Source organism: Etheostoma cragini, chromosome 8 (genome assembly GCF_013103735.1).
Source record: "Etheostoma cragini isolate CJK2018 chromosome 8, CSU_Ecrag_1.0, whole genome shotgun sequence".
NCBI lineage: Eukaryota > Metazoa > Chordata > Actinopteri > Perciformes > Percidae > Etheostoma > Etheostoma cragini.
In genome coordinates, this window is record NC_048414.1 from 20,796,362 (window position 1) to 20,808,183 (window position 11,822).

An 11,822-nucleotide genomic window follows, 5' to 3' on the forward strand; every position below is an offset into this window, starting at 1 on the left:
ATTGCTGGCTGGTAGCAGAGCTTATCCTCTAGGCCATAGCTTTGCAGTGTTTTATGATTTGATAACTTGTGCTGTTCAACAACTCTCATTTGTTTGTCAAACTTAGCCTACTTTGCACGTTTCAACTTTAGGGTTTCTTCCACATCCCACTTTAATCCAAGTCCATATTTTCCCTCTGACTCCTCCCTCTGCATTCTCGGAGTCCCTGTTGTAGTTGTGCCGGTTGGCCACAGCTTGGCGCTGTTGGCTAACTCTCCCCCTGCTTCTCCTCTCTCTCCGTCAGCCCAGCCTGCCTCTCTCCTGCCTCTCTGCCTCAGCCAACCCGGGCTGTGCCGAGCTGCTCCCTGCGGGATCAGAGCGCTCCCCCGCCGGGACCCTTCTCTCACATCCCCCTGCTGGGACGCGGCTACATTTCCAGCCAAGCACTGCCTGCCTTGGCTTTATTATGTGTGTCTGCGCCGCAGCCCCGCCAGCAGAGGCAGGCAGAGGAGGAGGGAGACTGGTAGCCAGAGTCAGGACAAAGAAAAAGCAGGGAGAAAGAGGCTAGCGAAGGGTTATACTGGTAGGAACATTAGGCTGCTATATATATCGCCGGTAGGGCATTGAGAAATATTAACAAAAAGAAAGCTTGGGTTAAAAGCAGTGGGCTATTCTCCTCGGGGTGATGATGCTGGGGAAGAGCGGTGTGTCCATGCCACCAGACCACCACCACTAGTGTAGAATAACGGGACGGAACACAGGAGGCTGGTCGGTTCGGTGCAGCTTTCCTGAAGGAAAAACCAAACCACAACAGACTGAAATAGTTTCGATAAACTAAAAACAAAAAAAGCCGCCTGGAGCGCGGGGGAAGAAGCCACATTTTATTTTGAAAGCAATTTCCCAGAACAGTATTCGTCGCCTCTCTTCACCTGGACCGTCTCGAACCGCTGTTGCACCGCCACCTCGCACTCGGACGGTGCCGCTGTCACTTTTCTTCAATAGTCTACCGCGCGGGACCTGCTCAGGTGTTTGCCGCGCGCGTGGCTGGCAGCTCGCGCCCCGGTCCATAGTGCTGAAAATAGCCGGAGCGGCACGAGCGCCCGGGCTGCACCGGAGAAAGCAAAACGTGCGCGGGGTAAAAGAGAAGAAACAAAAAAGCGAGTCTGTCGGCGTCAAGGAACGTTGTAACGAAGAAGGGAATACCAACGGGAAGTTGTTTCCGTTTACGCTACAGGTTGCGCGAGCCCTAGCGACAGTTACAGAAGAAAGCGCAGAGGAGCCGAGTGTCGCCCGCTCCCACTCCGGGTGTGTGTGGTTTGTTATCATTGGACTAACGGCTGTTTCCCAATCAGAGACAGAAGCTGCCGCATTGCAACAGGCGAAGAAGCAGCAGCGAATTTGTGGAGGAGGAACCGACTTTGTCCGCCTGCATGGTTAGCTGAAAACACGGAACGGAACAACACAATTAGAGAATAAAAAATAAAGCTGTTCGAAACCAGAAATGTCGAGGCGGAAACAAGCCAAACCGCGCTCGGTTAAAGGTAAGAAACAGTTTGTTTTGTAACCTATCTCATGTGAACGGACACTTCACTGCTACACTCCGGACTCGGAGTAGGAAAAGAAGCTAACGCGACTAAAAGCCCAACTCTGGTGCTTGTCTTAGCTAATTCAATTTAATTCCCGCAAGAGTTCCAAGCAAGCTTACAACAGTTAAATCAGTGTCTCTCACAATTACCTTTGCAAACAATGTATTTGCTCACTTTTACAGTTGGTTCACTAGGCCATTTTTGGTTTTGGTCACGTCGAAAAGTGATTACTTTGTAAGTGTATAGTTCAATGTTAGCCTACTGTCTACTTGTCGTTTTAAATGGTCATATCTTTGTGAGAAATGAGCTTTCAGTTTATTTCTGTCCACTGCTCCACTGGGCTAATTGTTTTCAATTAGCTGCCACACTGTTAGAACTTTAAAGATGAGCCTAGATTTTCTTTTCTGACAGCGTGGGTTGTCCTTTTTGGATCAACTTGTTGTGAAAGTCACTTAGTGGGCCCATGCAGTCTGGATTATTCCCATGTTGACGTGTATTGCACTTGTTGTCAACAGCCCATTGCTGCTTTGTTGCAATAAATTAGGTTGGGTGGCCCCCATGTCTTTATACTTTCCTTTTAAAACCAAAAAATAATGTTAAAAATTGGTAAAGACAATTCTAATTTTCGCCTAATGTTAACACCCCCTACACACACACCTTTTAAGGGAGGTGCAGTGCGTTGCTGGACATGACTGTATTTAATCTCAGATTTTAGAATATTGCTGTAAATATTTCTCAGGTTTTCAGGCCTCCCTTCCTTTTTTGAAAATAAGTCCTGCAAGGTTGGGCATCTATGAACACTCACTGCAATTCACAGATTTCTTTTTCCTAAAGTTATTAAAAGTCTAAACTTAGGCTATATGATTCAAATCCTAAACTTAAAAAGCATTATTATTATCATTATTTTTTGTTTTACTAAAGGAAGCCTCAATTTCCCGCAATACCATACAATAGAATTCATTGCATTGCATGGGTGAGTGGGCATCTTGCATGAGGGCATGTGGTGGCCTTGGCCTCCATGTTTCCTTTATGGGACCCAGATGGGCAACGGGACGGTCTGACCATGTGGTTGCCACCCCCTCCCCCCGTTTCCTCCACCATATAGGTTTTCCCTTTCTGTGACTATGTGGGTAGCAAGCAGATTTCAGACGGTGGTTAAAACTGTTGTTTTGTTAGTTTGAATAGCAGTAGGATATCTATTGGAGGATTTCAGCCTCTCCTACAGGTTGTGACACCAAGCCTGTTCCATCTGAGGCCAGGCAGGTTTCATTTTGTCAATAGTAGGAGAGGCTTGTCACACATAAAGTACTGGAAGCCTGTGTTGTTGTGGTCGCTTTGGGATACATTTGTGGTGTTAATATCTTTCACTGTGGGCTATGTGTGCAGGAAACAGTTGTTGTTCTGTTCAGTGCACAGAACAGGCCAACAGGGCTGTGATTGAGAGTGATGCTTGCTCATCAGTGATGATTCCTCAGGAATCTGCTGTAAAAGCTGGTTTCAGTTTTCAGTTGATATGCTGCCCATCTTAATATGTATCCACTAGCCTACACTAAAATTTCACTAAGCATGAAAATAATAAATGCTGTTGTAGTTAATTACAACACTTGATGGTTTAAATGGATATTGTAGTGTATGAAGTGATTTGAGGGGCACTAAAAGAGAATATCTGAAATTATAACTTTGGCATGCATTTGACTTATTTTCTCATTAGTTTTTTGGAGAAAGGACTCTGATGCGTGGATCTTCTATTTTTCCTGTTTTTCCTTTTTGTGTCTGTGTGCAGAAAAAACCAATGCATTGTTGCAGTGATTGGATGCCATGGCTTTTACATTAAATAAGGGCATGTCATTGATTAATCCTTTACCCTCATGAATGTCGAGTGATAAAATGGTCATTTGAGCCGATGTCATAACATTGAACAATCAAACACAAACAGTTGATTCATAATTGAATCAAATGAAAAAAACAACAAAGCAAATCTTCACATTATTATAGCTGGAACAACTAGTGAGTGCTTAGAAAACAAAAACAGTCATCAGTCAAGTTATCGTTTAAGCACTTTGCACATTTCATTTCCACTTAATTAGTATGTGTGTGATGTGGTTGAATGATGTTGTTATTGCCCCCTGCTGTAGCGTTGTTGATGCTGTTTGCAGTTTGTCAGAGAACAGATCAGCTGCCGTGGACCAGTGAATCTGTCCACTGCTGCTCTGTCAGTGCTCGGTCAGTGTGGCTCTGTGTGCTTATGACTGCAACATGTACATTGTTGTGTGTGTGTGTGTGTGTGTGTGTGTGTGTGTTTTTTGTGTGTGTGTGTGTGTGTTTTTTGTGTGTGTGTGTGTGTGTGTGTGACTAAGGCAGCCTGGTCTCAGCAGCCTGGATAACGAGAGCTTAGCTTTAGTCAGGCAGCCAAGCGAAGCAGAGAGAAGCAAAGCTGAGGCGGACGTGTGTGTGTGTGTCTGTCTGTGTGTCTGTGTGGTAAAGGTAACACAGCCCTTGTAGTCAAGCTTGCATAAGCACCATGTGTTTTGTGTCTGTTTACTCATGCATCCGTGTGTGTACATGTGTGTTGCTATCTCCCCTCCACACCTTGCCCCACTGACAGCTTGGCAAGACCTGGCATTGGGGGAAGATGGAGAGAGGAATGGAAGAGAGAGAGATGGATAGAGATGGAGGAGAAAAAGGGGTTGAAGGGTAAAGGGAAGAGAGAGGAGAGGTGTTTGGGGCAGCACAGTGGCACACAGCAGGTGAGTGGGCAGGAAGGAGGGAGCGATGGGAAGCCAGAGCGAGGTGGGCATCGCCGGGGGATTATCTGTGTTTTCATGTTCTTCTGTCTTTCACCTGCTCACCCAACTCTGACTGGCTGGCTGGCTTACAGTCTTACCGGCCAGCCACGCATGCCAAAACAATAACAAAGAAGCACAAAGTCCCACCATATCCTGCTTCAGATTTGCACTGACTCTGAGTGGCCTTGGTCTGGAAAGGATTGTTTTGTTTTCCCAGAGAGAAATTCATAGCTTAGGGGTGAGATATCATGCCTATAGGGCTGGGTGATATGTCCGAAATTTTCTATCATGATGTAAGAAATTTAATATATTAAAAAACACATATATACATACTATCACAATGTAGCAGGTTTTTGGGTTATTTAATGAATAGATAAATAGTTAATATGAAATAACTACATTGTAAAGTCTATTTTTGAAATACTTGACAGATAAAAGAGTATTTTCTAATTTTATTAAGACCTTTAGAGCAAAATGAACAACATGCAAGAATCAGAATGTAAAGCATCTTCGGAGTGATGTAAATTTTGCTGCTAAGCCAACATCGGTTTGAACATCGGTACAGGAAGATATCTACAGTTTTATACCGTTTAGACAGTATATATCGTCATAACGCTCAACCCAATGGTGATCTTTTATTGTTCCGAATCTTTTTTTGTTGGAAGATTATGGAAAGGGGGTGATAGACTTGCCTATGACTCATATATTTATCATTTTGGTTGTTTCAAATGGCATTTCCTGCTTTCACATGAGTTTAAACCCAAATCACTTCAAATGTATTGCTATCAACAACAAACAAGTATTATACTGCTGGGATAGTGATCTTTGTGAGACAGTGACTGTAAGATTTAGGGAATGGACAGTAATGTGAACACATATGAACATTATGCATTTGGTTTGGCCCTTTTTTGTTAAGGTCTGTTGTTGTTTTAAATTTACTCACATTTTTCTTATTTTTGTTTCCTCTTTGCGTTCACTCTGTAAAGGCTGCATTTGGAATATTCTACAGCTATTGTTTGGATTGCAGGGTTTAATAACATTTTTAGCAACCTTTTTCTAGTAAGGGAACCAAGGAGAGTAATTATTATGTCGTGCCTCTAGCTAACGCTAGCTACTAGCTGAGAGACGGCAGTTTGGGAACAGCACGTTAAAAAACCCTTACATCCACGTTACAGGCTTTACTGCATGAATGTATTATAACATAACACAAATGATCAATTACAGCCATATAGCCGTTGTTACAGCTACAGGAACTCGGGAGAACTGTCATGAGCCTGCAGTGAAAGGCGACTCAGCTGGGCGCAGTCCCGTGGGTCTGCTCTTAAGTGTGGTCATTATGCCTAGTAAAATTACTCTGGATTCGGCTATTATTGCATGTTACAACTTTTAACATATATTGATTTAAATGAGGACTTTGTAAGTGTTTGGACTTAGTAAGTAGATTTATGTAAATCAAAAACAGTTATTTGCTGATATGTAGACATGTCTTTTGCCGTGTATGGTCCATGGGAAACATGTTGCTATTCTACCGCTGGCAGCTATGCCCATGTTTCCATTAAAGCCTGGCGCGGTTCCCAGAGACGTGCTGTTCTCGGCGCAGAATTGTGACGACGGTCACTCTAGAGTGACGTCATAGTCGCATAAATACCAATCTCTATCTAAATATTAGACCTGTAATGGACCACATATGAAAGTGGCCCAATTCGGAACTGGAAAAGATCAGATGCCATGTGACTTGGGCTTTTTACACTTAGAAAGGCAAAACATTTCTCAGAAATGAGAAAAGAAATCCGATTTAGGTCACTTTTGCCTGCAGTCTGAACGTAGCCTCAGTTCCTGATGGATTTATTTGACCAGTCTAGCCTTTACAGTGATTAGGCCTTGTTAACAGTGGGGGGACTTGACTAATTGCAGTCTGTTAATTGAACATAGACTAACGGCGGGATGATGGGAGAAAGGAGGGGTGAGCCGGAGGAAGACATGAGAGAGCACAGCTTCTTTCTTATCAAAATATTATTTCAATGCATTAATCCTTTTTCAATGTGTGTCTTTAGCGAAGCAAGGCAGCAAAAATCTCCCTCTGTCTGCTCCGGCAGCCTCACTACCCTGTCTCTCCCTCTCTCCCTCCCAGCTCTAAGCCCCTTGAGTCTCTCATGCATTATGTAGCGATGATTATTACTTAATTACAGATTAATAAATCCGCTTCATTTGCAGGACATTAAACGGGAGTTTGAACGCATATGACAGGGAGATGGTGGAGAGCTGAGAAGATTGGAGAGGGGGGGAAAGGAGGGAGCACTTACTTTCTTGCATTTATTTGGTTTGTTTAGAGTGTTGTTGAGAGTCAGTGGAGCCAAAGGAGCCCTTTGACCAAGAAGGAGAGAGAGAGGGTTTGGTTTGCTATTGGTGTGTGTTGAGCCGAGCTCTTCTGGGCTAATGGCATAATTTCCGCTCAATCTCCTCCTTTCTCCAATTCTCCATCTTTCTCACTCTCCCTCTCTCTCTCTCTTTTTACACATCCCTTCCTAATTTCTTCGAATCCACCACCTTCCACCCGTTTGGGTACGTTTAAACCTATGTAAACAGATTTTCAGTTGAATTACTACGACCGTTTTGCCTGTATTCAGCTGACTGACATACTGTAGCTGCTGTTTGGACTGGTCCTGTCACCTCTGACCAACCAGTCACTGGTACAGTGACATGCTCATGGGTGTAGAGTTCACCCTTGATACTACTTCACCAAAATTGTGTCAACCAATACATTTAATAATTTTTTCTTGTACTGTTTGAGTACCCTGCTGGATGTAGTAAGTTTGTTTTACAACTTCCATGAACATGAAAACAATTTTAAGTGACACATCATCCCACTCATTTGTTGTTTTGGCCAAACTGTTGGCACTGTTGTTAGGGAATTAAGTGTCTCTGCACTAGGGCTGCGACTAAAGATTGTTGTTGTAACTGGTGCAGTGGCCAGTCAGAACCCGGCCGTTCAGAACAGGCCGATTGCTTGGCCTCCGGTAATGCAGCTTCCAGCTTTCTCATCCAAACACTTCATAATCAACACAGCGCTTCCATGGATCCTGAGTAATACAACTGCCATAGTTTCATCCCAAAGTAATGCTATAGTAGATATGTCATTCGCTAACAGCTAGCTATTTGGGACCAGGGAGCAAACGTGTTCATTCTGCTTAAAATGTTCGCGTTTGCTATAATGGAACATCTCCGGTCTCTCTTTCTTCATCTGTTCCTGAATGAACTTTAGTGAATGATGGAAAGTGAGCTGTACCCAGCATGCCGCTCCGCAGTGTAACAGTTAATAAGGTTTCCCCTATCAATACACTACACAGTGTGTAGTTAACACACCTCTTATAAATACTGTATATCCAGCAAAGCTCAAGAGCTAGCATTCAACAGCACACTTCCTTAGGTCCGCAGTAATACTCCCGCCAAGGTTGGATGAACTCTAATCAAGAAAATCAGAGGACAGACCGACAGACAGACAGATTTCTTCCAGTTAGATCAATCAATCTGCCAACCATTTGCTTTTATAATTGATGCATTGTCTGCTTTATAAAACTGAAATGGAATTAAAATTACCATCACAGTTTTCCAGAGCCGAAAATAACATTTTCAAATTGCTTTTTTTTTTGTTTGTCTGACCATAGTTTAAAACCCAAAGATACAAGATAGATAGAGATAAGAAAGAAAAATCAGCAAATCTTCACATTGGAGGAGTTAGGAATAGGTGCCCGTTTTTGTGCAAAGAAAAGACTAGAATGATGCATATTCTATTCCTCAACTCATCAAATAATGGACTATTGTTTCAGCTGTAGTCTACACAGTCTTACTTTTTAAACACTGGTTACGGCTGCATGATAATTCCTGTAAGTATGTGATTTAAATGTAATAAGAGACTCTGGGTATAGTAATTATTCATTGCCTGGAGTTAAAGTTATTGTCAATTAACTGCTCAAGACTTTGAAATTAACAACCGCCAACCCACTAAATGTGGGTAAAAATTAATTGTGGTGGGAAATGTAGTCAAGGTACAAGCCATTTGGTGGTTTCTGAACCTAATTATGATGCTCCTACAAAGGCAAAACTGAACTGACCTGTGCAAAGAGATTCTGTTGCACGAAATGAGGAGAATATCTAATTGCGATTATTTTGACTGATATTGCGACTTGATTCAATTTTCAATGAAAGTTGATATTGAAACAACTTAAAATGATTATAGTGTGATCTTTGCAGATCTGTACCAAACAAAAACAAATTATTTAGTCTTTAGGATAGGATTTGTAGGCACATTTTTTGCCTTTAAGTAATATTGCGCCCCCCACCTGCGATTTGGATGTTGCTCACGTCCAAATTGCAATTTCGATACAGTTGCGATTATTTGTGCAGCCCTAGCAAGGACAATGTCCACGTGGACCTGTTATTTTTGTTCATATAAGCGCTGTGGAACTTACTTTAATCCCAGTATCTGACAGCAGCATCAGTTTGGTGTGTTTAGTACAGTACAGTTCATTTTTCATTTCTCTTCCTCTTTCTCCCTCTCCTGTCCATTTTTCTTTCTCTCTCTCTGCCTTTCTCTCCCCATCTGGCTTTGCCATTAGAGTAATGTAATGTCACCCTTTGGCAGAGCACAGAGACATTCATAGGGCGACTGGCTCATATAAAACTCAAAGACCCTACACATGTGGCTTGGATTACTTATATTAACAATATGTCCTTTTGCAGGTACATTGCATATGTGTTGCAAGGGAAGGCTCCGTAAAGGCCTTTTACTCTTATTAACACCCAAAATTTGACAGCTTACCTCATTTTTTTTGTTGTTAACAATAGTGCAATCAGTTTGTGTCAACTTGTGTATAAAAAGCTTGTATTGGCTTTGCATTAAAGCCTGCTGAACCATTAAATGGCTTTCTGAGAGCTTTGTTAGAAATTCCATTGACTTCTCAGTAGGGGTGGTTTTGAGTTTTTGGTAATTGTTTTTTTTTTTTTAAATAGGACAAAAACAAGCTAATGCAATTGGTGATCGGTGGAGCCCAGCAGTACCATGCATTGAATGTAATTGGACTCATGTTGATCTGCACTCAATTAGAACCAAATTAGTACACAATTGAACACCAGGAGTAGAACAGAGCTAAGTAGAGTGTCATTTTTCATGGAAGACATTTTGACATGTCACAGTAAGACAATCACAGGTCTAAATAATAACACTAAAGGTCCCATGGCATGAAAATGTCACTTTATGAGTTTTTTTTTAACATTAAAGGTCCAATATGTAATTTATTTACTCTAATAAATCCAATAATGACCCCAATGCATCATCAGACATGCAAAGTTGAAATACCCTCTTTTCTGACAACAGTGCTAATGCCAGTATTTTCTCCTTTTGTAATTTCCGTTCCGTGACGGAATTTCTGTTTGTGTCTTGGCCTGTGTGTTGTTATTGCCCAGTTTGACAGCCAGGCCGGGTTGCCAGATGTATACCTGTAAAAACGTAAACCCAGTGCGCTACCAGAGATGTAAAAAACCCTGTCAAGAACTGTCACACTGTCATGGGACACAGAGCAACATTTAGCCATCATTAAAGTTAAAAGTTTACCTGTCCTTTGCCGACTGTGACTAGTCAAAATGAGTAAAAGGTGCAGTCAAATTTATATGGTTCCTTGTCTTTGCCACAAAGTATCAGACAAGAACCTCACGTATATTGAAAGAAGTACACCTGTGTAATTGGGGATGCCTGCTGTAATGGTTATGGTCTTGATAAGTAAGCTAGCTAAGCGAGGCTTAGCTAGCCTCGTTTATCAGCTGCAAACTCACTGGACCTTAACACACACCCACCCCTCTGGAGACACACAAACACGCGGTGTAGTTGAGCTCTGTGCGGGCCCGTGCCCTCAGCTTTTAGGAAGAGAAAGATGATGCTGGTGTGACTACACACACACACACACACACACACACTTAGTCAAGCCAGACCCTTGCCAAGCCCGTATCCCCTCCTCCTCCACTAGATAGTGTCAGAGGACATGGTCCCTTCTACGTTTCCTACGTGTGTGTGTGTGTGTGTGTGTGTGTGTGTTTGTCTCTCTATTTGTCTCTACAGTATGGGGTGTCTGGTTAGTTCTCATGTCCTGTGTTGTGTCAGGTAAAGCTTAAAGGATACCTAACTGATGTAGTAACTAAAGATTAATTTAGTTATCAACCAATTTGATCATTTAGTTTTTAATACTACTCATCACAAGTTACTATAGCACAGAGCAATGACGTAAAATTGCTGATTTGGAATAAGCAGCAGTCCAAAACCACTAAAGGATTTCATCTACAGTGATATGCAACAATGGAAACCAAATCTTCTTTTCTTTTGTTAAATCTTCGGAAATACAAGGCTTCCACTGACAAGTTCGTGATCTGGACATGGCCAGGAGGCATCCATGTATATGATTAATTATGTGGAACTGGTATGGGAGCAGGAATAATAGTTTATTATTTTGGACATAATTCCAGTCATTCCTTTCCTCATTCAGCCCCTTGTCCCCCCTTCCCTCCTTCCCTCTCCTGCAGCCTCTTACATTTCACCTCTCTTCTCCTTCCTCCTCTCTACTTTGCCTTCTTCCTCCATCCCTACCTCCCTCTAATAATCCCTCCCCTCATCCTTTTCCTTCTTATTCTGTACATTAAACATTAGTGGAGGGGCAATTAGCATTGCCCCTCTGCACACCTGGCTGTTGCATAATATATTAATTGGTCTACCCTCCCTCCCTCTTTCTGACACACGAACGCACACTGCTGTTGATGAAAGGCTGAATTTTTGGAAGTGGGAGATCTGTGCGTGAGCGTGTGTGTGTGTATGTAAGCTATGAGGACTTGCAGAGCTTTATGCTCCCTGGTCTGACCCTCCATAACTTCAGTGTGAGCTTCAAGTCAGGGCAAAAGTCACTGGTCTAGTCAGGTTGTAGACAAAATGCTAAATGGTCTTTCTGAATTTAGTTTTTTAATCGGGTGTTAGGGCTGTACGATATGGGGAAAAAATGCAATATGTGATAAGGTTTTTAAATATTGCAATATTATTTTAGATAAACAGATTTTAAAGTGTACTCAGGTCTGTAGTTCTGTTGCTTCAAGTATTCTGCTTAAATACAGCAAATTGATTGGTGAATTAAAAAGCAAACATAATAAAATAAAGAATAAATTACAGTGTAGGCTAGGTTTTCTACTGATACTCCCTTTCATCTAACTTAAAAAATCTCATAAGTGTCTTTTGCGATATGTTGCAGCTTTTTGACATGTGTTTATTGTGCACGTTGATATCGCTATAACGATAAAACTATATTTTGTGCAGCCCTATCAGGTGTCCGATTCCATTTTTTCTTTTTCTTTTTTTCCTAAGCAACTCTATTTGGCAAAAAAAGCCTGCATTGTCTTTGCCTTATAGCACCCCGGTTGCATTTCTACTAATTTCTAT

General features: G+C 42.0%; 1 protein-coding gene across 4 annotated transcripts in view; it reads left to right on the top strand.

Annotated features, from left to right (window-relative positions):
- Positions 1–285: 285 nt before the first annotated feature.
- znf423 (zinc finger protein 423) overlaps positions 286–11,822 on the top strand; it is a 147,306-nt gene continuing 135,769 nt past the window's right edge. For 2 of the 4 annotated variants that reach the window (XM_034878140.1, XM_034878142.1), the window contains exon 1: positions 286–1,520. In XM_034878140.1, the coding sequence (XP_034734031.1) occupies positions 1,481–1,520 (40 nt within the window). In that variant the 5' untranslated portion in view covers positions 286–1,480. The remainder of the gene's footprint in view (positions 1,521–11,822) is intronic. The other 2 variants (XM_034878141.1, XM_034878143.1) reach the window with 1 other exon arrangement.